Source organism: Conger conger, chromosome 4, assembly GCF_963514075.1.
Source record: "Conger conger chromosome 4, fConCon1.1, whole genome shotgun sequence".
Lineage (NCBI taxonomy): Eukaryota > Metazoa > Chordata > Actinopteri > Anguilliformes > Congridae > Conger > Conger conger.
Window position 1 is genome coordinate 22,794,041 of NC_083763.1, and position 25,561 is coordinate 22,819,601.

At 41.3% G+C, this 25,561-nt stretch overlaps 1 protein-coding gene across 1 annotated transcript in view; it reads right to left on the minus strand.

The window, feature by feature from the left end:
• Window positions 1–25,561, minus strand: part of col11a1a (collagen, type XI, alpha 1a) — a 94,957-nt gene that overhangs the window by 15,923 nt on the left and 53,473 nt on the right. Inside the window, exons 33-54 of the mRNA XM_061238885.1 lie at window positions 24,687–24,731; window positions 24,227–24,280; window positions 24,058–24,102; window positions 22,330–22,383; window positions 21,861–21,914; window positions 19,194–19,247; window positions 18,861–18,968; window positions 17,115–17,204; window positions 15,888–15,941; window positions 13,860–13,967; window positions 13,257–13,364; window positions 12,533–12,586; window positions 11,984–12,037; window positions 9,882–9,989; window positions 6,485–6,538; window positions 6,231–6,284; window positions 6,066–6,119; window positions 5,289–5,342; window positions 3,406–3,513; window positions 2,176–2,229; window positions 1,805–1,858; window positions 238–291 (exon numbers count right to left, since the gene is read on the minus strand). Of these exons, the coding sequence (XP_061094869.1) occupies window positions 238–291; window positions 1,805–1,858; window positions 2,176–2,229; window positions 3,406–3,513; window positions 5,289–5,342; window positions 6,066–6,119; window positions 6,231–6,284; window positions 6,485–6,538; window positions 9,882–9,989; window positions 11,984–12,037; window positions 12,533–12,586; window positions 13,257–13,364; window positions 13,860–13,967; window positions 15,888–15,941; window positions 17,115–17,204; window positions 18,861–18,968; window positions 19,194–19,247; window positions 21,861–21,914; window positions 22,330–22,383; window positions 24,058–24,102; window positions 24,227–24,280; window positions 24,687–24,731 (1,476 nt within the window). The remainder of the gene's footprint in view (window positions 1–237; window positions 292–1,804; window positions 1,859–2,175; window positions 2,230–3,405; window positions 3,514–5,288; window positions 5,343–6,065; window positions 6,120–6,230; window positions 6,285–6,484; window positions 6,539–9,881; window positions 9,990–11,983; window positions 12,038–12,532; window positions 12,587–13,256; window positions 13,365–13,859; window positions 13,968–15,887; window positions 15,942–17,114; window positions 17,205–18,860; window positions 18,969–19,193; window positions 19,248–21,860; window positions 21,915–22,329; window positions 22,384–24,057; window positions 24,103–24,226; window positions 24,281–24,686; window positions 24,732–25,561) is intronic.

Here is a 25,561-nt window from a genome sequence, read left to right on the forward strand (position 1 = left end):
AACAACACCCCACATCTCCCTGTAAACACTCGCCGAATGCCAGTAGGAACAGTTATAAAACAAATGTCATCATTCAGACTCAGAGCTAGTCGTACCCTACTGAGTTTTTTTCTTTTCTCTTGGCATTTGATGTCATTCCACTTGTCTTCTTATTCTCTATCCCTGACAAGAAGTGATGACAGTTCTATTTCCCTGTCTGGGAGAGAGGCACACAATGTTGATGACATATGTACTTACTCTTTTTCCGGGCGGACCTGGGGGACCAGCTTCTCCAGATGGACCAGGAGGACCCTGAAAGACAAGAAGAAAAGTGAGGCCGGTGTCATCTACTGCAGCTTCCGGTGAGGCTTAAAACTACAGCACCATGGTGGATAGCACTATCAGGCTTTACAAGGTCATTGTTCATGTTCATGTGCTTCTTTTAGCTGCATGGGATTATCGGTCACTGAATAATATCAGTCCATAACCTCATCAAACCTACTGTTTGACTGAAGATTTCCCACATGTAGCAGGACTATGATGCTCTTGGTTTAAGAATTTATCCTAAACCTCCTGAGACCCAATAGACAAAAAAGTATTTTAAATTAGAATTTGAATGTCCCTTATACTAAGAGAAATACAGTACTAAGGGTAGCCAAAATGTAATTTCCTCATTTGAGGACATTGTGATCCAAATAAGTGGATACAAAACACGTGTGTGCGGAAAAGGTTGCACTGTTGCGCACACTGTATTATACTCACAGTAGTTCTGCAACATGTACTGCACAGAGCATTTATGAACACTGTAATATGCATGTTCCCGCTGTTGCTTTGATCACAATATTACTTTTCAACTCATGTGCCATTAGCCATGAATATAAAATAGACAATTTGTGAAGTCAAATTTGCCTCTGAATGATATAATGAACATTTATATGAAGGGGCTTGAAATGATCATTTCTCTGTGTTAGTCATAGCTGATTATCTGGAAGTGAATTGGATACAAACCGAACACATTAAACTTTGTGATTCTTTGTACATTTATGATTGGTAAAAGTGTACAAACTCGTTCAGCTATACGGTAGGATGATATTGAAATTCTCACTGGCTAATGGGGAAATGAGAAATAGCTGTTCCGTTTCCTAAATTTAAGTTCACTGAGCCATTAAAAGAGAAATATTGTATTCTGATTATACCCTTCAACCCACACAGAAAACGAGAAAGCAAGGTTAAAAATCTTTGCTGTTGTGATAAAGATTTTAAGGTTTTTGTTCCCCATAAGTTAACACATTTCACCTATTGTCTGTGTTTAAAAATTTAGTTTTTAATATGTGACTAGCATGCTTTATGAATCTTCAAAAACATAATATACATTCACAGACGAGGGGAGTATCCTCCAGATGTCCCCAACACTTTAGTGTGAATTAATTTGGAGCCTTTTAGTTTTCATAAAGAGTTAATTGAAATATACCCTACATATACCCAAAGTGCATGAACTGTACGCAGTGAGGACAGCAATCACAAAATAATCTAAATATTTTTTCATGATCATAGTTATTATTTTCATGATTTTAGTTATACATAAAGTATGGCTATAATTGCATGCATAAACTTCCATTAATTTTGTTTCACTTTGCAGAATTGCTACTAGTGGCAAATTGTCTTTAGAATAATTTAAGTTCTCATAATTAGTGCATTCATATACTGCATAGAATATATACATTTGTGGACACTAACCTGAGGTGAGTGTCGCACTGTATTTGTGAGTCACATTACAGATCTACCCTCGATTTCAGCGCCAGTAAATTCATTAAAATAAACTTACAGGCTGACCGGCTTCGCCATCTTCTCCCTTCTCGCCTGCTGTACCATCTGTTCCCTGAAATAAATCAACACAGATGCCATTGAGTTATTCACTCGAGTGCAACCATTGTGCTACAATAGCAACTAAGAAGCAACCCGTTCAGCACAACACAATATACAGATGTCAAGAGGCTCTGAAGTAGCATTGCACGTCATTACATAGATTTTTACATATTTATTTATTTACTATACAATGTACAGTAAATGACACGGATCATTGATTTTTTTTTTTCAGAATAAAACATCTTTGAATAATTTCAATGTCAGGAAGGAAATCAAATCAATTTTCTGATGATTTCCTCACATTTCCTGTGATTTAACAATGATACTTACAGCAACACCAGGTTCACCAGGGGGTCCAGGGTCTCCAGGAAATCCGACAGGACCCTTGATTAAAGAGGGAATTTCTAGTTTAAAAGTCAGTGGTATAAAATCAACCATAACTGATGACAATGACAATCTGTGAGTGAAAGACCCATTTTGCGACAGATATAGGTGTTATCATTTTATATCAAAAAGGCCTGCACTATGGATGATGTGAAACAACTGCTTTGTTTAACACTAGAAAGGCCATAGCCGATGCCATCAGGCATTTGGACTTCAAAATAAAATTGCTCCAACACTGTAAATACTCTTTCTATGAGTGAAATCAGGCCAACAGGCAGTGGATACTGGTACCCAGATGCTAATGGGTTGCTTTCCAACACACTGTTCAGCAAATGAATGGCCAACACTTTGATACAAATTGCTCAACCAAGCACTATATAAACTCATTTTATGCATACAGTATAATGAAAGGAGACTAATTAATTGCAATAATTGAATGCAGACGATAAAGGCTGTATATGTAGATTGTAGATGTTGTACAGAAAGATATAGAAATGATAGATGTCTGACATTATTTCAGTTTTTCATTGAAACTGAGACTTTGAATATACTCTGAGTAGACTATGTGATGCCAACTGTGTGAAATGCAACTTGTATGCAGTCCCTGCTCACACAAACCAAAAATCTATATTCTCTGTGGAATTGATGAGTAAGAGGGGAGGCAGTGCTTGTAATAGCGGGAGCACGGGAAGGAAGAAGTGTTATAATCAAAGAAATTACTTTCAATATTACACTTTGTGTTTCTTCAGCTACTTTTCCATTGTGTCTTGTCTTGTTTTGCACAATTTCACACATTTCTCGGCATGCCTGTAACAGGCCAAGCCTTGACAAATTTTTTTGCCTTAGTCTGTATAACAAAACATTTAAATTATTTTTACAATTTAAAAATAAAATTGTTGAAATCAATTTTGGTGTGTCCTTTATTATTAAAAAAAACAAAACAGTTATGTGACATTTGATTTCATAATATTTTTGAAACTAGGTTGCTGTGCATGCAGAAATCAATACTAGACGAGCAGTTCTAGGTAGCAGAAAACCCTGGCTTTACAAGTCTTAAGGCAGCAGGTCATTCATTGATAGATATTCATAAAATGGATGTAACACATATTGAGGTGTGGGCTATGTATGCCTCTCATGCGTATGAAGTATGTGCAGGACAGGGCCACGGTCACTTACAGGGTTACCCTTGGGGCCGTCGTCTCCTGGGGGTCCTTTGGCCCCAGCGGGTCCAGCAGCTCCAGGAGGTCCAGACTCTCCCTTTTCACCTCTCTCACCTTTAGGGCCCTTTGAACGACACCAGGAACCATCAGCACCCACAAACAAGTAGCAGGGAGGTATCCTCCATATGCAATAAGCAGTACTGATCTACGGGAACGCAGCAACACGGTACTTGCGAGTGGCCTCTGAATACAGTAGCTCTCCCTCCTAAGCCACTACCGTTGACCCTTTGGGCTCTATTTTCTGGCCAGCGCTTGGAATGTGTCTAACAGTCAAACTAGCAAAGTGGTATTTGCATCATGGATTTTGACACAGATTTTGACTTCAGTAATTTTGTGTTCGCCATTTGCCAAAGTGGGAGAAGAGTTGCTACTTGGGGTGTGACAGTCAAGATAAAGCAGCTCAATGGGATTTGTGTGCAGCTATTTGCCATTTTCCGGGCAGACTAGTCTGCTTCGCCATCCGCCGGCTCAACCCAGGTATAATGCACAAGTTTCAGGCCAGTCAGTTTCTTCTTTTTCTTTAATTTTTCTTCTTTAATTTGAGCAACCATTCATAGCGAGTTGTTTTATTGCTGTAAACAGAGTCATCAGCATCGTATTGATCTTCACTGTTTTTATTCCATTTTATAAAACTTCACGATACTGCTTACTATTAGTATTTACTGTAGCTACAGGTGTAATAATAAATGTGTCGGCAATTGTATTTAATGTATTGATGGAAGAAAATGTGAAGAAATTTGAAGAAATTAAAATGTATTTCTCTTATTTATTCCTATTTCTCGTGGAGCCGTTCTTTCCTCTAGGGTCTTCAACACACTTGTCCCTGGTTCTGATTTGCACTTTACTGAACGTCGCTCTGGATAAGAGCATCTGAAAAATCACCACAATTTTGGAAAAAAGTGACAGCCCAACTCCAGCAAAAGATTGTCTTGGGAGAAACATGAGGTTAGTATACTGTATCCATATCTTCATCTTCCATTGCAGCCATAGACAAGATAAATTGGCCATACATCCAGTGCTATGTGATAGAGTATGACAGTTGTTCGTTTTTATCTTTTTGTTATCCTGCCTTTCAAACATTATTGTAAACTGTGTGAAAAATAACTCAACAAATTGTTCAACAAATGATAACAGCTTGAAAGCGGGTCCCCTTGAACTAAAATAAATGACAAAAAAACATAAAGCATAATCCCAGTTCAAGTTACTCACGGAATCTGGAGAAAGCTACTTCCAACATTCGCAGTTTATGACTAACAATACACATAAAGAACCATAACTTTCATATTCATTTAAAATGTTCTACAGTCTTTGCAATGAAGAAGAAATGTTTCCCTCAGTTGCAATACAACTATTTTCAATTGGCTATCACTTGTTAAGTATGAAGCAGACAACATATCATATTACAGATGTACACATGAATCGTGTCAAATATATATGACAAGCACACAGAATCAATCAAAGAAAGCAACACTGAGAGGATTGATTCCTGGTTATGGAGAGTAATGTGGATGTTTATCTCTCTCTTCTGTATAACTAACACACACACACACACACACACACACACACACTGAGGCCTGTATAAATATTCAGATGGCTTCATTTCAACAGATTCAAGTTCAATGTATCAAAAGTGAAGCATCATGTAGATCACAGTAGATGAGCTCATGATAATGATGAAGCGTGGGAATTGCTTCTATGAGAGCATGGTGCCTTGTCGAGATGGTCCTTCGCCACTGTTGGGCAACGACAATCAACGGCACTTAGCCCGACACTTAGCATCACACATCCGCCCCCGAACCCACAAATACTCGCACAAACAAACCTATGAGTGACACTTACTCCGGTTCCAGGCTCTCCTGGGGGTCCAGGGTTACCAGCTTCACCGTGCTCGCCCTATAAAAGGTGACATGAGCGGTCAGCTTACCATGATAGCATGAAGTCAATCATGTACAGCTGCACTTCACACATCATCCTCATGCATGAATGTAATAGCTGGAGGCATAGCAGCACAGTGCATGCCCAGTACTCCAATCCTGCGTTCAAGTTCTAGTAAAGTGACATTTGAAAGTCCTAATAGGTGCAATAAAGTCACATTTGAAAGCTAATTAAATGTCCATAAACGCTACGACATTGTACCCGCTTTTTGAGAAAATGCATTTCCCATTACTTTCTGATTCTTTCATGCCCTCTATATTTATTAAACATGGTGGTGGTGACATATACAGATATGTCCTACCAATGTTGACAAATCCAATGAATAAACAGAGGTTTCGAAGAGGTTTCAATGTTAGGCTTATATGTTTCATAACGCAGAGAAAATTCAACAGCCAGGGAAGGCATTAAGTATTGATGGTTGCTTGCCAAACGGCAGTAAAGGGAAGAATGGTGCTGGGTCAGTTGTAAAGTAGGGAAAATAATGTCAGGCCACTATATCAGGAAAAGGCTCACATATGAAAATAACCGACTATAAGGAATAACTGAAGAATAGGCAAGTCAGGGGTAAAAATCAGTATGCTCTGATGCACAATGGCAGTATTTCTGCTATATGGCCCTTCTGTACCGGACACTATCGATGCCGCCCCAGGGCAGTGTAAACCAGTTCAGGCCGGCTCTCACCTTCTCTCCCACGGCTCCCATCGCACCCACTCCACCAGGCGGACCTTGAGCACCCTGTCAGGAAACAGAAGGGCAAGGCCTTCAGGAAGTGACATCACAGCTGCACGTCTGTAACACCTCGTAATTAAACATTGTGTAATGTAAATGCGTGGCTGCGATACTTACGTCAGCACCGCTGGGACCCTGGGGTCCTCTTGGGCCAGGAGGACCAGGTGGACCCTGTAAGGGAAGAATGAGAACAAGGTTCACAACTGGCTGGAGTTTGAACATCAATTAGAGGCAACTCATTGTAAACCTGGAGCTTCTTTTTGACTGGTAAGGACTTAGCATGTGAAATGTTCAGTACAGTACTGTACTGTATATCAGCAGCCAGGCTGACAAAGAAAGCAATGGGGCCAGCTGGAACAAAAGCAACTCACCATGGGGCCCACGTCTCCATTCTCGCCCTTCTCACCCGGTGGCCCTGGAAGTCCCTGAAACACAACAAATGTATTTATTCCACAGACAAAGTCAACTACTGATGTAATTTAAGAGAAACACTTTCCAGTTTTTATCTGATGATGAAATCAAGTTGGTGTTACGGAAAAGCTGAAAAGTTTGCTTTCAACCACACAGGCTCCTGAACTCAAGGAATGCATTAAAAACTATTTGAAAACCGTTCTAAAAATGTTAAGACCTGAAAATAAGACTTCAAACTGTCGTCTGAATTTTTATTTGGCTAACTCCATGAAGTAATGAAGTGGCATTGCCTAAGTAGAGTGCACATCAAAGATTATTCAATGGTAGTGCATCATACGTCCCATTTTTCCCCAAATGACTCGGTATTACAAAGTCTTTTCACGTATCTCACTCCTATTTTAGTTGTAGCATATTTTAATGGGTTTTTCTGATTGTACTTACCATTATCACTGCATTGTATACATGGTCCTCAAGGGAATCTGATTACCCTAATTATACTATATTAATTTATTCTTATTCATGTAAATTTGTAGGGCCTACAGAGGACTCATTAGTACGTATACCTTGAGATGCAAGCGCGTGTTTAGACTTTAAATTTTGTCTTAACTAGACTGAAAACACTGCTTTCCTTTCAATAGCACAGTGAATGTGTTTTACTGCTGCTCCAAATGCCTTTCTAATTCCATTTATTTATTTATTATATAACTATATGTACACACAGAACACTCATGCTGTGCTTCTTTCACAATTCCATAATGCACACAGATTGCAGTGTCTTTAGAGTGCTTTTACAGTTAAAACCCCTTTGCAGAAAAGCAAAAGTGCTCACACTGAGGAATTAGTATTCCAAGCAGCATAAACGCAATTAGGACGTTTAAATATGCTCCGATGAGACCAGATTCTGCTGGGAAAACTGATGATTGGCAACTTATTTGTGTTCTTTAATTGCGCATGGCTAAAATCATTTAGATACATCTGTGGTTGATTTTCCTACCTCATCTAATGACCACCCTTGAAGTGCATTGTTTAATTTAATTTGTTAAATAAGCTTCCACGCACTGTCAAAGTCCTTTAATCTACAAAACATATAACTGATTAGTCAAAGACCCACTAGTGCTAAACGCTGTAAAATAAAATTCCTTCACAGCTCTTTCCCTCTTTATATTCTGACTGCGTAGTGTTTCCAAGGTCATTTTCAGAGATGTCAGAGGTGCACGAGTACTCGCTCTTAGAAAATGTATTAGGGAGGAAGAATAAAACCTGAAATATTTAGATTTTGAGTTTTTGAAAGGGAATTAAAATGCATTTGTACTACATGCAATATTAAACACAAACAAAATAAACAAAAGACGTTGGAAATTGGCTGGGAAATATGAATAATCAACTTTGATACAGCCACTAGGGGACAGTGGCAAAAGGCTCCTCTTGAACTGGGAGACTTAGTGAGGACTATCTTTAGAATGCCATTTGAATGAACAAACTGCTAATGACTTTGTTCAGGTAGAACGGGCTCTGGTCAAAGTGTGAAGAAAGAATGCATTGTGTAGATATAGCCTCTGGCCGTAGCCTTGCTAATTAGGTGGAATAGATTAGGTGTATGGTTAACTTATCATGCTCTTCTTACTTTTTAAGGTGATATAAGGTGTCTCATTGATTGAAAAGCAGTCCTCGGTCACCTCAGCCAGAAGGCAATAAAGGCACCGCAGAACTAATTCTCCCTGATATTTACACACCCTTCACCCGAACATGCCTCCTCCAGTACTCACATCTCAGGGGCTACGTCCCTGCGTCAATGCACACTAATGCCAATTCTGAACTATAATTACTCTGGAACTTTCCCCCCCGAGTCAAAAACAATCATTGTAAGATATAAGCATTCAGAGGCACACTAAGGTTCATCAAACCAATTAATTAACAGTATTCATTCACTGGTACTTTAATTGTTAATATGGACAAATGGAGACTTGTTCACTGAAATTCAAACATGATTTCAGAATGCTTCAAATTTTGATAAAGACTTTATAGATTTTCTAATAATTGTGGGAACTAAATTTTTGTCCCAATCCCCTTCACTAATTAAAAGTGATTCATTAAAATTAAAATCCTTACACAATTCCACCATTGCCGTTATTGGCATATATTTGGCACTTTTGTTCTGCTCTCTTGAATACTGAATGTAATTATATACATTAATTTTATTATTTTTATAGGAAAACTGCAGGGCAGAATTCCAATATGACAGTGATGCAATGTGACAGACAACTAATGGCAAATTTGACGATGTGACTACATGAAGAAATGTGATTCAGCCTACATTTCTTCAGACATCTACAGTATAATGTGAAACTTTTTTTATTTCAAATGAAAGCTCCATTGTAGCATGCATTAGAATGATTCATTAAGCCCTTCAATTTGTGAGTTCAGAGCACATCTGACAATATTCTTCACATAGCCATAAATCAGCTAAAATACCCAAAACCCCAATGATGAAATATGAAAGCCTGATGTTTGCATATTACCTTATTACCGTCTTGTTTTCAGAGTGGTTATAAAATTCCTCCACACCCCTCCCTGAACTTATCCTTTTACGGGCTAAAGCCTCATCTGCTCAAATCATGCAAGCTATTCTGTCGGCGTTTTTACATTGATTCATTTGCGGTCTTTTGCATTTTTCATTGGGTGTGATTTTAGCATTCAAAATTCTGTCTTCATTCAAATTGAAATAATTAAAAATCCAATCAGAAAAAAGCACAATTCTTCATGTCCTTTTGTACACTGGGTGTGGGGTGTATGGTCCAGAATCTAGGCCTATACATATCCACATGTGTATACATGTTTGTACTTTGTGTGTGTGCATCCCTGCAGACTAATAAAAGTAGGAAAAGTGACAAAAAAGGTACAAATACCCTATAAGCACATAAAATTATACCCCTAGCCAGAAATATTTAATTGAGTTGTACCTTTTGTGCTTAAAAATGTACTTATTTGTACCCAAAGAGAACATTACTGTATTTTCAGGGTACAATTGGGAAATTTGGGAAGAACAAAAATGTACCTCCACTGTCACTACATTTCTGAGAGTGTGTGTATGTATACACACTAGGGCGGCCTGTAGCGTAGTGGTTAAGGTAAATGACTGGGACAGGCAAGGTTGGGGGTTCGAATCCCGGTGTAGCCACAATAAGATCCGCACAGCCGTTGGGCCCTTGAGCAAGGCCCTTAACCCTGCATTGCCCCAGGGGAGGATTGTCTCCTGCTTAGTCTAATCAACTGTACGTCGCTCTGGATAAGAGCGTCTGCCAAATGCCAATAATGTAATGTAATGTGTACTGTGTATACTGTTGGTTAAGTTCTCACCTGAAGCCCGATGGGTCCTGGGGGGCCAGGGAATCCTCTGGGCCCTTCATCTCCCTTCTGCCCGAACATGCCCTGCTGACCGCGGGGACCTGGTTCTCCATCTGCACCCTGGGCCGGGAAATGACATCACACTTTTCAGGAAACAACTACAGTGCACCACGTTTGCAAAGATACCGCGCCAGACGGTTTTATTCGAACAAGCAATACCTTATTAGAGTGTATGTGAATCTGTATACCCACAAAAATTAATCCATAAATCACAGGTACATTAATAACATAATCAGTAAATAGAGCAGTGCGTTTCACAGCTTTTACCCATTATGGACTAAGGCACCCTATAGAAAATCCATAGAAAGACCTAGGAATCACAATTAGTTTCAACAGTCATGTGTCTAGGAAAAACCATTCATATGATCAAATACAATGCTGGCGACGCTGTCTGTTAAGGGAGATGTAACGAGCAGGACGCATCCACCCATAAGGGGTTAAAGTAGCTGGAAAAAAGTTTACTCAATCTAATTTTTTAGGGATGAGAATTTCTAGTGCAGGAACCACCATATGAGCTGGAAGACTAAATGTATTGGTCACATGGACACACTTCTAATGAATCAAATGGAACATAAAATGGATGCATCTTATTTCAGTCTTAATTCTTTTAAATAAGTTTTTCTGCTTGACTGCCAACATCTTAATGACTGGCCAAAAATGGCATTACTGCCAACTTTTGAAACAAAGATAAAAGAGTTGTTTCACTCATGTCATTTTATAATTTGGCAAGAATCACAAGTGCTGATACTTTTTAAACCTGCCCAGTGTTAATGCAAATTCAATTACTTTAATTATTTGCTTGTCAGTTTGCATTTCTGTTTCTTTGCATAATTTCCTCACTGGCATAAGTTTGGTTCATTTTCTTCATCTTTTTTTAGCAAACAACTGCTTTTTGTGATCATGTTTACCTGAACATTATAAGTGAGGCTACACTGGAGGATACACATGTCTTTTATTTGCTTGTTTATTACATAGAAAGGAAATGTAAAATAAATAATTAAGTGCAATAATAGAATATTAATGAATGTTTTATGGTATGCTTACAAGTGGGGTGTACTGCAGTAAAAATTCCCTGTTTCCATGAATTTGTCTCATGAGAGAAGGGAGCAGCTAATTTAAGGTTATAAGTACTACATATGCAGCTATTATATGACATATTCCAGGTGTCACACCAGGCAGACATGTGAAATATATCATCTAACAGGATACACTACATTGGAAAGTGTCACCAGGTTCAAAAAACGTGTCATCTTCCTAACTCCCGGTTTAAATTCGAGGCTGACTAAATTTCTGGTGCGTTCTACAGTCCTTGAGTGAAGTGCTAACACAGAACGGTTTTCAGCATCGGCCTCACGCACTCGGAAGAGGAGACACGGGGTCCAGGTTGCCCTAGGTGACCGCACGCACGCTGGGGATCGAGAAGGGCGAACGCGCTCTTCCCTGCGGATCTATAACTGGTCGCTGAGAGGCTTTCACTCCACGGCCGCAGGGCAGGGTACCTTTTTTTTTTTACGAACGATATATGCAAGCGGAAACCACTTAATATCGCCCGTCAGCCTTCCCGAGCACCCGCGTCTGGGGGACCGGGGGGGAGGTGGACGAGGTCTAACGCAAAGCCGGCCAAACGGCATAATGGCGGTATCCTCCGTACCTGCAGCCCGGGGTGGCGTAGCCTCAATCCCGCGGCCACTAACGACACCGACGGCGGTGGGAGAGGCTCCGCTCTCCTCCACTCGCTCCGGTAATGTATTTCACGCGCAGGGCCGCCGCGCTACGCGAACGTATCGCCGCGTATTTATCACCCCCGCGGGAGTCCCGGGGCGGAGATGAAATACGCAAAATAGATTAAAAGCGGTGCGGTGTCTGAGGCCGAGTTATGGAGCCGTCCCCTTAGATACAGCGCGTGGGGGGGGGGGAATCTCATTGTCTGCCGAGCCGATTGCTCGCTTGCCGCTCTGCCGTGACGAATGCTCCGGGCGTCAGCCAGGTAGGAGAGAGGAGGAAGAGGAGGAGGAGGTGTGGGGTGCGGGGAGGTGGAGGCGAAGGGGGCTTACGGCAGGTCCTGGAGCTCCGATGGGGCCCTGAAGCCCAGCTGGACCGGGAGGACCCTAAAGGACACATCACAACAGGACACAGTCAGGGGCAGCAGGGGGTGGCAGCACAGTTCGAGCAGCAACTGACAGGGTGATTAATGTCACCGTTTGTCATACGGAACAGGCATGCTGGGAAAGTAGGTGGTTTAACTGCTGAATTCTGAGTCACCAGCCAGAAAATGTACCTAAAGCAATGCAGTGTAAAAGCCATCTATATTCATTACACGCATAACAATGTGTACTGTATGTTCTGAGATTCGGTGCTGTAAATCATCTTGGGGTAGGGATGTGCGTGAAGCAAAAATGTAATGGAGCCAGATAAGAATAAGTGTGAAATTGTCCATTTCAAGAGGTATGTTCTTTAGTCAATGTTTAAAAGTTACCATGTGATTTTAAATAAAGTCATTTATTTAAGTTGACCATTACATGGAAGTAAATGTCAGCTTGCCTAAAGGGACTAATGATCATTAGGTTCTTAATTAAAGGAAATGATGTAACAGAAGAACTCACTTGTTCACCCTTGTCTGCTTTGCTGCCCTTCTGGCCTGGTTCACCGACTTCTCCCTGGGCAAGACAAAGCAAATGTGTTATAGGGATTCAGTCATGGTCATCTCAAACATTGACTCAGATCCTTGTTTTACATTAACTTTTTAATATGTACAGGAAATGAGACCTTACACATTTTCACCCCATGCATATCACCCACGGAATCTTAATTAGATGACACAATGAAGACAAGACCTTGAGACATTTAATTTTTTCGGTAATTAACAGATTGCTCGGCCCACGCTGAGATATTAGCTCTCATACTGATGAGGAAGATGCAAGGGCACGACACGGATTTCTAATTTGCCGGGTCGTACTCAAAACGTCCAATAAAACATTACGTTTTATGTGAAGAAAAAAGGGACTGTGCCAAACAAAACACTGGCTAATGCGGTCGCATATGGCCAAGCCGTCTTTCGCACAGTGACTGATAGGATGTAATGAATATGAGAGATAAAACGGCATATTTAATTTTTTTATTATACTAATTAGATCTCACGCCGTAATTGGTTACGAAGATGGATGTGCAGTATATTATTGAATCATGTAACCCCCGATACAGATGGCCTGTGTGTTCACAGTGTTGATTATGATGGAGATTGAATGCAGAGATTTTCTTTCTACTTGAGGCTATGAAAATCCTTAGTTGAAGTGAGGCAGAGTGAAATGGCAGAGTGAAATGGCAAACCTTGTCTCCGTCCTCTCCTGGTGGACCCTGAGGTCCGGCCGGTCCGGGCAGACCGACCGGGCCTTGGACTCCGTCTCTGCCCGCCGGTCCCTGTGGACCTTTCTCTCCCTGAAACACAAAAACATCACATGCACTACATCTAGAGGTTGCCATGGAGATTCTCCAATAACTGCCAGTAAGAGATGAGGAGAGATTTTGTCCAGAATCTAAGGTAGCATCCCATTTGTCCTAAGGAAACAAAGTCAACCATTACTGGCTCTTCTGTTAGTGTCAACTCAGAACACCCGTAATGGCTTAAACACAGCAATTTGCCACAAGGCATACTAAAACCCCACTAGACACAAATCACCCATGCTACTGAATGAACTATGCATCATTGGTTCATTGTTTCAATTCATGATATCTTGCAAAAAGTAAGAATATAAGACGGAAACTTTAAAGATAAATTGTATAACACATCAGAAGAGAAGCTGGATTTGAAATGCAGTAAGAGACGTCAAACCCTGCAGGGCTTGCATTTTACAGGGCAGGTGACTGATGGAGGATCTAGTGTGGGGTGTCACTTCTTTTTCACCGAGCTTAAGGATGGACATTAGCGCTCACCGGGGCCCCTTTCTCTCCAGCTGGTCCGGGGGGCCCCTGGGGGCCGGTGCGCCCAGAGAGACCAATGGGACCCGCAGGCCCGGCAGCTCCTCGCTCACCAGGAGATCCCTACATTCGAGAGAGAAAGAGAGAAACAGTGAAAAGGACGGAGGAAGTAAAGAATAAGTTGATATGATGCAGGAATGAAGCACTGAATTAAGCATGCCCCCAGCTCTGGTAAACAAACCTCTTCAACACAATAGGCACTCCACACTAATAACACGGTGACAAACAAGCATGTCTAAAAGCATTGAATGTTCGTCATTCTTCCGGAATTAAACCCATGGTGGAAAACAAAGCTCACGGGTCTACGATTACCTCTTTATCACACTTTTAGACAGCTGTCGAGCACAGACCGCATAATATATCATAACATCAGATATCATCTCCTGCATCACGATTACTAATGCAATTATTTGCTCTTAGTTGTCCTTCACACGGTGCTCGGGACAACATATGCATATGATATTAGTTTCAATATGTCGTTTCCTCAAAGGTCCTTAACGGCTTCTAGTTACACTCTCTTGCTAATTCTTCCTGTTGAAAAGAGGCTACAGGAAATGTTCCTTCGAAAAATGATGTGCTCGATATGGTGTACAAATGTGCTGGAGCAATTATCCACCGCTAGCTTTGAATAAGCACAGAGAGCTGTAGAAGAACGAATATAAAGCTGTAGTGTATATTTAGGTCCTGCGGTCTGTTGCACACGTTAGCACATTACTGCGTGTGTGTGCGTGTGCGTCGTTTCTGCGGTACGAAAGCACCCGGCACACTGTTTTAATCGTTTGCTAATGTCTACAGGTCAAAGTGCCACCTGCGCTCCTAGCGCTAGCCCTCATGAGTAGCCGGGTGGCATTGCCCAGAGCCACGATTCAGCCGCAACCCGTCACAATCACCCGTCAAGGGAATGCCATCCTCCAGCAGGATATGAATGGCACGCAACCAAAGCCCCGTCAGATCATCACAGGGTAGAGGAGTTAAATTATTTAAGCTACGCAGAAACCGCCACTGAAAAACTGTGACTTTTTCTATTTTCTTCAAAGACACGTGTTGCTAGGATTTCACTATACTGTAAGAAAAAGGCTTTTATACATCTATTTATTCACACTGTTAAAGTCTTGAGGTCTTAAAAAGCTTCGCAATCTAATCTTTTATGATGCTGTCAGCATAACACTGTGCAATTATAGAGCAACAACACTTATCTTCGTGTTCTGGGAAAAAATAAAAGCTGTGTAGAACTGACTGTCATTATGTCCCGAAACACCTTCCAGACATTGAATATTCAAGGTTGTCAATTTAAATCTTATTTAGCAGGACTGGAAGGTGAAATGTGAAGAGACAGTAATTACAACTCTTATACACTATTTACCTTGGAGGAGTTTGCCACAGAGGGCATTCTAAGGTGAAAAAGAAGCCCTCTAGTGTTTGCTTTCACTATTACAGACTGCAGCAATTCTTCAATAAAAGCGGGGGGTTGGGTAGGTGAGGTGAAGGACTAATTGCTGCATCGCAGTGCTAATCCATTAGGGAAGGCAACATTACAGTATTATTTTAAAGGTAGTATTATAGGTAAACATTGGGCTTAGGGTATGTATGGTATGTTTTTATCCATATGGTCACTCTAGCACTTGGAACTGTACTTCCCTCGAGGGTTTTCAGCGCACTTGTCCCAGGTTTTGGTTTTACACTGTATTGTATGTGACTCTAGATAAGTGCGTTTGCGAAATGACTGTAATGTAATGTAATGTAATGTAATGTAATGTATGGAGGGGCTAAATATGCCACAGTAGTACCCTGGTCATGTAACTGTAATCCAGCTTGCAGAGAGAGATCCTGTGGAGATCTGGTGAGGCTACTGAACAGCAGCTACAAGCGAACCCTCTGCTGTTTCCCCACACCCCACAGCTAACAGCAGAAAGGAGGAACATCGCCGCGGCGACGTGCACGTTTTCATTGCCGGGCCGGTAGCCGTGGCAACGGTGTACTTACGACTGGCCCGGGGGGTCCCTGAGGGCCTTCTCCTCCCTTCAAGCCAGGTGGACCCTGAAAGAAAAGAGAGATGTTGTAAGATGGAGGACGCCGGCAACACAGCTAAAGATCATCCTCCAATGACCCATGAAGCAGGTTTCGGTCCTGCACAGCAAAGTAAATCTTCCCCCCGAAGTCCCAACCCCAGGCCGCCCGGCATATGCTTAATGTGACTTTGAGCGGACATTCAGGATGCCCGGCATGTGAAAACACGGACCCCCGAGACACTCCATAAAAACCATTACGCTGCTTTAATGACCGCCTCGCCACGTGTGAGGAATCACAGAGATCGGCGGGGAGTTCCCGAGACCCCCTCCTCCCTCCCCTTTCTTTATTGGGGGCTTTCCAGTGCAATCACAACCCGTCCCACCGAGTTGCTAATGCGTGGAGAATAGCATAACAGTCCTTTGCTTTAAAATTTCAATTGCTTAAGATAACATAATGAAACCTGTCATTCTGCAGAGTGGTTTGAAACAATATCGCTGCCACGACAACAAAAAAATCCATAATTTCAGCCGTGAGCTACCGTCGTGTAGACGGACTGCGAGATTAAAGATGGTGCTACAACCGCGAAGCGCTCCTGAGGCACATTGATCAGCACTGTGACTATGAATTACTGTACGCGGAGCGCTTGGGTGTGAGCTCATGTTTATGGCCCCCTCTGCATATCCCTGGAGAGGTATCGGAAGTGGGAAGCATGGCGGTATGCTAATGCCGTAGCGTGTTTGTTATTGTGAGCGGACTGATAATGGAGCCTTTCCTTCTGAAGGCCTACTGTACAACACTAGACAGAACGCCTACACACTAGGCCTACTGTACCACACTAGACACAATGCCTACACGCTAGGCCTACTGTACCACGCTAGACAGAATGGGCTAATGATAACACAGCCCTCAGGCCTACTGTACCACACTAGATAGAATGGGCTAATGATAACAAAGCCGTCAGGCCTACTGTACCACGCTAGACAGAATGGGCTAATGATAACACAGCCACGCTGTGACCAGGTTAATGACATGACCATAAGTACAATAGGCTCACCTTGGATAACACACAATAGGGGCACAGGGTTTCTTTTCTAAATGTTGCAAAATCCATTTCAATAGGTTGCCAATGGCCCCTCTGAGATGCAACCTAGAAAAAGTTTACAGAGAATGCTTTCAAATGTACAGATCTTGTTTTGTTACCGTAGTTCCAGGAAGGCCTCTCTCTCCAGGGAATCCTCTCAGGCCAGCAGGGCCGTCTTTTCCAGGGGTTCCCTGAGGGCCCGGGTCTCCCTGTGGAGGTGGATGAAACAGAGTGTGACCTGAGAGCCAAGTAGTAGCTGCTAAAAATCTTCCACACGATAGTCTTCCCAAAATCTGCACCAGTCTGCACCAGATTACAGGGATCGCTTCCAAACTGGACTAGACTTCAGATTAATGGACTAGATTAGTGTTCACATCTTTTTCATTGCTCAGGGGCACATCACTCCTGCAGTCCCTTGAAGTCAATACCAAAACCTAGTGAAGATGCAAGATGCTATATCTTCACAATAATGTCGCTCCTTAAAATAAACATGCTAATTACAGGGAGTTATTGAATAAAATTAGTTCTAGGTATAAATTGAGAATAAAATGAATCTGGAATGATTCAAACAATCCACTACAGACCCCTGAGAATGGTAGGTGATTGTTTTTGGTAGGTCAGAGCTCGTGTGAGAGGCTAACCCTGTGAGGCTAACTCACCTGCAGTTAACACTTTTTTCTGGCTGCGGAAGTATAATGGAGATAGGGGAAAAATGGCTGTAGAGATTTTCCCTGCTTTAGATAGAAGCGCCCTTCAACAGAATGACTTCAGTCTTCCCATAAATTGCACTCTAAAGCCAATTGAGGTGGGAAATCAACCTCTCTTTACATTATAGGATCATAATTTCTATTTTCTAGGTTACAAGCAGTAAAACTGGACTATGGACAGAAGTAACTCTTGAGTGGTGTAAAACACACTTTATTAATACAGTCAAAGCATTTCTGCCATGTCTGCGAAGCGCGTCTCAACTGGCTGACATTTATTCTTTGACATAATTTCACCCTTGGGAAATCATTGCAGGCTGTGTCTATTCGATGACATTTGCCAGGAAAATAACAATGATTACCAGCAATGATTGCAATGATAAAAACATTAAATGGTGACACCAAAATGAAAACAAACACAAAAAAACTAACCTTGAATAATGATCATAGTTATGTTCCAAAAATAAAATTCAATTCCATTTTTAAATGTTACACAGGTGAAATGAAAACGGTCTCTGGAGTGACTGTTATAAAATCAGTTATATTTGTACAGTTGTTACTGTTATGGCATTGCCGTTACATTAACGTAAACTCTCCATATTCTGAACACAGGGAAGTGGCTGCTTCCGCCATAAGTTAACATCTGTTCAATGGTAGTTTTTCTACTGAGGAATGTCGTTTATGATTATGGTTGCTTATTACATATAACCTTTATTTGACTAGGAAGTCACATTGAGATTAAAACCTCTTTTACAAATGAGACCTAGCCAAGACAGGGTCAAATAGCAGCATAACAAAATCACAATCACGAGACCATTACAATATATTACTATCCATAAGTATGTAGGTATATACAATTCCAAGTGTATTACAATACACATAGTATTGACTATCCCAGACACTAAAACACCTTAATTGATGTGAATTGGACCAATAACTATAGAAAAAACTACAAATAACTGCAGAAGGTCCCTGTGTTCAGAAGACTGTGTTAGCTTACGACGGTCCTAACACCGCTGTAAAAGCCTGCCCGGTTCGTAGTCTCTCATTAGCAACTGCTTCCCCACCACAATGTCACAGTGGAGCACTATTACCATGTCACTGTATGCTGAACTTGATTGCGTATGTGACTCGTAACAAGGTTTTGGACAGAAGTCATACCTTTGCTCCCTCTTTCCCAGCAGCTCCAGGAAGACCTTGCTCTCCAGGGGGGCCTGGTGGCCCAGGATGCCCTCTCTCTCCAATTGGGCCAGTTTCTCCAGTAGGACCCTTTCACATTATACAGGGACAGGACAAGTGTTAACTTAAAACAACCAGAGATTTACTGGAGCATGAATATCAACCACACTATATATGATCATTTTATATTGCACACATAGTAAGTGAAACACTATATTTTTCAAGACGGAAATGTACCATGTTTTTTCCAGGAGCAATTTACAGTTTGCTGTGGAAGTGATGTACAGTAATATGCAGTGAGGAGTGATCACTTACCTGTGGACCTACGACGCCACCGGGCCCAGGAGGGCCTGTCTTTCCTTGGAAACCCTGGGAAATAACAATAAACATTTACACAAAATATAAAAACAAAACACACAATAAAACCAATACACATGAAAACCCAGTTTTCCAAATACCAAATGGTATTTTTTTTCTTTAGCAAACACTATGCGTATGAGTATTCAGTGAAGGGTTGGTGAAATGGTAAAAACACAGGCTAAATTCCAGCTACAGTGATTGTCTGAAGACTACTATCTTTAAAAGCATCTTAAAATAACATTTGTTTAATCACATTGTACACAATACTTATTCTGGTTATGCATTGTGTTATGATTATCTTATGAATGTAATTACAGTTTAATTAAATTCATAAGCCTTGAAAAACTGCATAGAAAACAATGATTTATCAAGCAATATCTTTAAAAAAAATAAAGTTGATTTCCTTTTCAGTGGTAGCTAAAGGTGGCTGTGTAAATAAATGTGACAATCTGCTAGCATTTATTTACATATACTTACCACCTCACCACCTAGTAGTAAAGAGAACTATCTGGCATTGAAACCAAACATGATCCATATACAGAGAGCTTTAATCTTGGCTGTAATAACAATGTTAGAGTGGCGCGAAACATCACACAACATTGAGACAGCATTAGCATGCAGGTTACGTTACCATACAGTCCATACACACTGTGTTTGTATGTATGTGCAAATAATGTAGTTATGTTACCAATACTGATATAAAAGTGGATAGAAAAACCCTAATGCTTCCACATCATGATGATACTGAAAAAATGTGTATTTGTCAAATGTTCGTCAGTCCGATGTTTAAAGAGTGCGCCATCTGGTGGTTATATGCAATATGACAGACTGACAGGCGTTGACTAGGGAAAAATAGTGTGGGCTGTAATCTACACTCTTCCATATTGCTTGCATCTGTTGCGTCATTCATTTCTATGACACCAACCGAAGCCAACATGAAAGGAGTCAGCTGAGAGCGAAGTGACATTAAACAGCACATCACCATACTCACGGTTAAACCGAAACAAAGCACACAGACATAAACAGCAACGAGCATGCAAAGGCTTGTACTGATTCAGAGTTATGAACAATCACACAAAGCTGAAGCTATTCTGACCACGTTTCCTTATTCAGTGTCTGTAACGGCAGCCTCACAACAGCGCAACATGAACTACATGCACACAATCTTTTATTTCCACACAACCAAAAAAGCCTGCAGTATGGATTTTGTAGTATGAAATACATTTATATTTTGGCTACAGTTTCAAAACAACCCCTCTTCTTTATACATTTCTACAGTTCTGTGGTTTACTCTTTGAATCGTACAGGAATGATAGTTGAATCATTTGGAACTGAAGGTCTAGTCATGTAAAGCCAATAGTACATTATTTCATGCCTAAGAAATTTTTACTGCTGTAATCTATTGTCATACCAGAGCCTCAGCAAGATGTTTGCTTGGTAATAAATCAGGAACTATCAGCCTCTTAATGAAGATCCTCATTGATGCATCATTAACACGGGAGAACAAAGATGTGCCAGCGCTGATGCAAATATGTCGCTTGGGAAAAGAACGAATGATGAAGAAAACCCTTCCAGTTGGTGATATTTTATCAAGCCTTTAGCAGCTTTACTGCTTCTGGCTAGAATAGCATTGGCAGCTTGAATACAAAATGCTACCAAATAAACCAACTGGGAAGTGCTTGAGAGGGACTTACTACACACATTTGCTACATCTCTTAGGACTAGTTCTCAATGCACGTGACTGATAACTTGTTTTGTAATGAATTATGTTCATCGCCCTTCACGTACCTGTCTGTGAAATTACGCTTTTAAAGCTTGTAAAAACCACAGGTAACAAATCGTTTGAGTGTTTGTGTGTTTTTTGAGAGCTCTTGTCTAAATTAACGGTATTAGACAATCAGTACATACTGAACTCCCGCAGAATTCTGTCATGTTTGTAAGGATGAATACCATTTTACCCAAGTACTAGAATGAATTTGATCTATAATCCATCAGTTTTCCTTCTGACAGACTCGAACTCCAAGGTTGTCAGGCTGTGCAGATATGAACAGCGAGGGACTCTTAGCATTGTGTGCTTGTCAGATGCCGAAATATGATTTAAAGAAATTCCTGCAGAGAATTTGCTCCAGTAAAGTTTATTAAACCTGCAGATTATAGATCTAATCTCTCACATGCCGATGGCCGGTTTAATAAAACGTGTGAGTTTTATCACCCGTTTGTCACGGTCGCAGTGGCTACGAGCCACCAGGAGTTCGTCTCTGCCATAGGGGTAGAATTACAAGGGCCACTGACGCCCAACAATTAATAAAGTGGCTGATAGGATAAACAGATTTCTCTGCCCAGTTGCGTTCTGTAAATCGCTCAGTCCGTTTGGCACAGTTTTGAGTGGCAACAGGCAAGCTACCGGACGCCTGCCGCCCCTGAAGTCAGAAAAGCTCGCTGACTCAGGGAGACAAATCCTTCCAGGTGCGGGAAGATAAGACGGCCCCGGCAGTGGACAGAGGAGGGGGGGTGGAAACCCGCTGCCCATCTTCCGACACCCGGCGGGAAGTGCCTGCCGGAGCCAGCTGGCCAGGTGCGCCCAGGTGTGCCGCAGCTCGCGCGTACGGCGGTAGCACTTACGGTCTCTCCGCGCTGGCCTGGGTGACCTGGCAACCCGTCCTTTCCAGGTGGTCCCTAAAGCCGCGAGCGAAGACAAAGTCAGACAGGCGGTCACTTTCTATAGACGTGCTGTTTGATAAATCCTCCTCTGACATCTGCCAGAATGCCAGATACGGAATTAATACATTCCCAGACAATAAATTATCTTGTCTATAAAGGTAGTATAAAAAGTACATTTATTAATATAAGCATAGAACACTGAACTTGCGCTAGACATCATTTTAACAAGCCCACTAGTCAACAGTACAAACTCAAACAGCAGTACATTATGTGTTTAATATATTGGGAAATATAAACAACTATTCTCCAATTCAGTGGGCGAATGCTTTGATTCAACTTGAGCCCTCAACTCCATTGGCAGAAAACGTCAAATCACATCTCCACGAAAAGTACTACGCCTTGGCGCCCATGCAGGAATGAGGATACTCACAGGGGGACCCTTCGGTCCTGGGAAACCCACGGGGCCCTGGGGTCCTTGAGGTCCCTGAGAATCATGGGAGAAAACTGTCAGAGGGGTTCTTCTGTTAGAGATAAGAGGTATTTTAAGCACAGAAGGTGCAGCTTCCAAGGGGCTTTAATAGCACATGCTGCAATTATCAGTTAAGGTGAATGCCAGTACAGGAAACTCAAGCTGGATAAGGCTGTTGTGAGCAAGTGTGACTTGCAGAAAGTAGTCTGGCTTCCTCTGAGACAAACAGTACTTGGAAACTAATTGGAATGCAGAAGATATTTCTATTTTTATTTAGACTCTCATTTTCATGCAAAAATATTTGTTGTTTTATTTTACTGGGAGGACTAGAGAACAAAATAAAGAGAAAGCAAAGCTTGTGACTTTTTCACTGCAAAGTTACATTAAAACTAATATTACTGTGCATTAGCTATTCTTGAAAAAACTTTCAGCTGTTTTCATCTCCTCCAAAAACAATGTTTCAATTTCTGCATTAATTTGTGTTTTTTAATTATTGGTGCACTCAATGAAATTGACATCCATCAATTAGCAGATATAGGTTTCATTGTTTCATATCATTGTGGAAAACTAAATTATTATTGCAGCATAGTAGTGCCTTGGGCAATAGTAGTAAAAATATACTGTGATGCCGGATGCAAAGAAAGGAAAATAAGTTCCTCATAGTTACAATACCCTGCATACCATCGTGCTCTGTTCACAAATGAAACCCATGCTATATTAAATATTTAGCCCAAATAATATAAGATGAGTAGACACACTGCCTGAGTTGGCTTCTGTGCCAAATTGGGCTCACTGTATTGTACAGTCCACTTCATCATCACAAGAGAGTTTTGTTGAGTGTACATATTATGTTTGATGAATAATACAGAGTATGAATGCTATCTTTCCCTCATCTCATCCTAGTGCGTTTATGGCCACAACCCCCTACAGCTTCAGGATATGAATTTTGTTTCATGCTTAAAATACCTCCTCAGTGGATTTCATACTCTGAAACACCTACTTCCCATACCCTATATTTCACATTGTATGGTTTTGAGAAGCAGGGAATCAAGTAATGGAAATCACTAATTACTTGTCGGGATATGGAAAGTAACAAAGTGTTGCTAAAACAGTTGGAGAACGAATCAAGAGAGCATAAGCTGACGGAAAAAAAAGAATGGTCTAGACAAGGAAAATAGATTTTGCCTTGACGTGCAGAAAGCTCACATTGGTTCTAAATGCTCTTTTATCAGTCTCCCAGAAATCAAATCATAAATCTATAATGAACTGCATAAGTAAACAAAGGCCTGAGCTGGCCTTTTCAGCTTGTTTGGAATAGTAACCAAATAAAACTGTTCCAAAGCACTGGATGAAAGGCTGGTACATGTTGCAGAGGTCAAGGACTGGAAGGAGTTACTGTTGAGAGCAGTTTCTAAGCCAGACTGATTTCACTCTACATCAGTGGTCCCCAACCCTCTTCAGATATATGTACCATTCTGTAGGTTTTCATTTCAACCCAAATTTGGCACATCTGTTTCTACTAATGAGCAGCTCTACAAAATCTCTAGCTGTTGAATGAGGTGTGCTTCATTAGGGTTGGAGCGAATACCTTCCAGGTGGTAGATCTCCAGGAACAGGGTTGGTGACCACTGCTCTACATTGTGTTGTGTACTTGGGACAACTGTTGCTGGCACAGGCTGCTGAACTTACTCTTTCACCAGGCGGGCCAGGAGGACCATCATTGCCCGCAGTGCCCTGCACAAACACACAACAGGAAGAAGAGGTCAGTTCCACTACAGTATGTAACAGTACTGTAATAATAAAATAGACATGTAACCAAAGCATTCAAAGTTCTGGGTGGGACAGGAACATGGGTTACCTTCGGGCCTGGTTTTCCTGTTGGACCTCTTGCACCCCGGGCACCACGTGGACCCTAGGAATTCAGGGGAAAAAAAGAGCTTAGAACCTATGAGACATGAGCGTAAGAAGGAATGAGATAGTCGTCCAAGAAGAGAAGAGTACAGTAATGGTAAATGTAAGATAGAAGTGAGTGTGAACAGTATTATGGATGAAAGTGAAGTGAATGTGAACAGTATTATGGATGAAAGTGATGTGAGTGTGAACAGTATTATGGATGAAAGTGAAGTGAATGTGAACAGTATTATGGGTGAAAGTGAAGTAAGTCCTAACGGTATTATGGATTAAAGTAAAGTTAGTGTGAACAGTAATTATGGATTAAAGTGAAGTGAATGTGAACAGTATTATGGATTAAAGTGATGTGTGAACAGTATTATGGGTCAAAGTGAAGTGAATGAGAACTGTAATATCGGAGTACATACCGTTGGACCTCGTTGCCCCCTTGGACCGGGTTTGCCTGCCACACCCTTTCAAAACAAAACGAAAAAAAATCACCGTTAGAAACACAGCACAAATGTCAATCAACCAGAAATGTGTAGCCATGTTATAGTAGTTTCAAATTATTATTCCAAAAACGATTATTACACTCTTTAAAACTATCTTTAAATGTATTAGCTTTCTCTATCCCTGATAAAGTCCTAATAAAATCAATATCTGCAATAGCTGAACTTTGACCACACATAAGATGCCACCTTGCAATGAGATGCATGTTCTTAAAAAATCTATAAAAGAAAACAATGGACATTCCACAAAAATGAAAGAAACCCTCTCTGGGGCAAAGGAGGCTCAAATGATTGGCAGAGCGAGATGGCTCATTCCTCCGAGGATCATGGGATAATGGGATATAGGTCGGCACTCTGACCTCGGTGTATTACACCTGCCGCTTGGCTACAGAATAGCTGATCACGCTGACATTTTCTCCTGTATGTTCCCCATCATTCCTCCCCCATCCCCCGTCTTTCTTTGAGGGAGGCTCAGAGGCCTGATATTTGGACCAGGCGTGTGACGGAGTGTAAGACGAGATTCATACATTTGACATTTTGGACATGAATAATCCATGGGGGCTTAACATCATGGCACAAACGTCCACCATCTCTCTCCCCGGCCCCCCTGAGCCAATGTCATCACCTCTTTGGATAAAGAAATCTCATTTTCCATCTAACGTAGCTGTCAAGTGTCTTTATGGCCCATTTGGAGGTACTTGATTGAATGTTACCCTCCCACACACACACAAAGACCCACAAAAAATCTAAGCAAATGTCTTCCAGCTATGCACTGTTACAGTATACATTCTGCA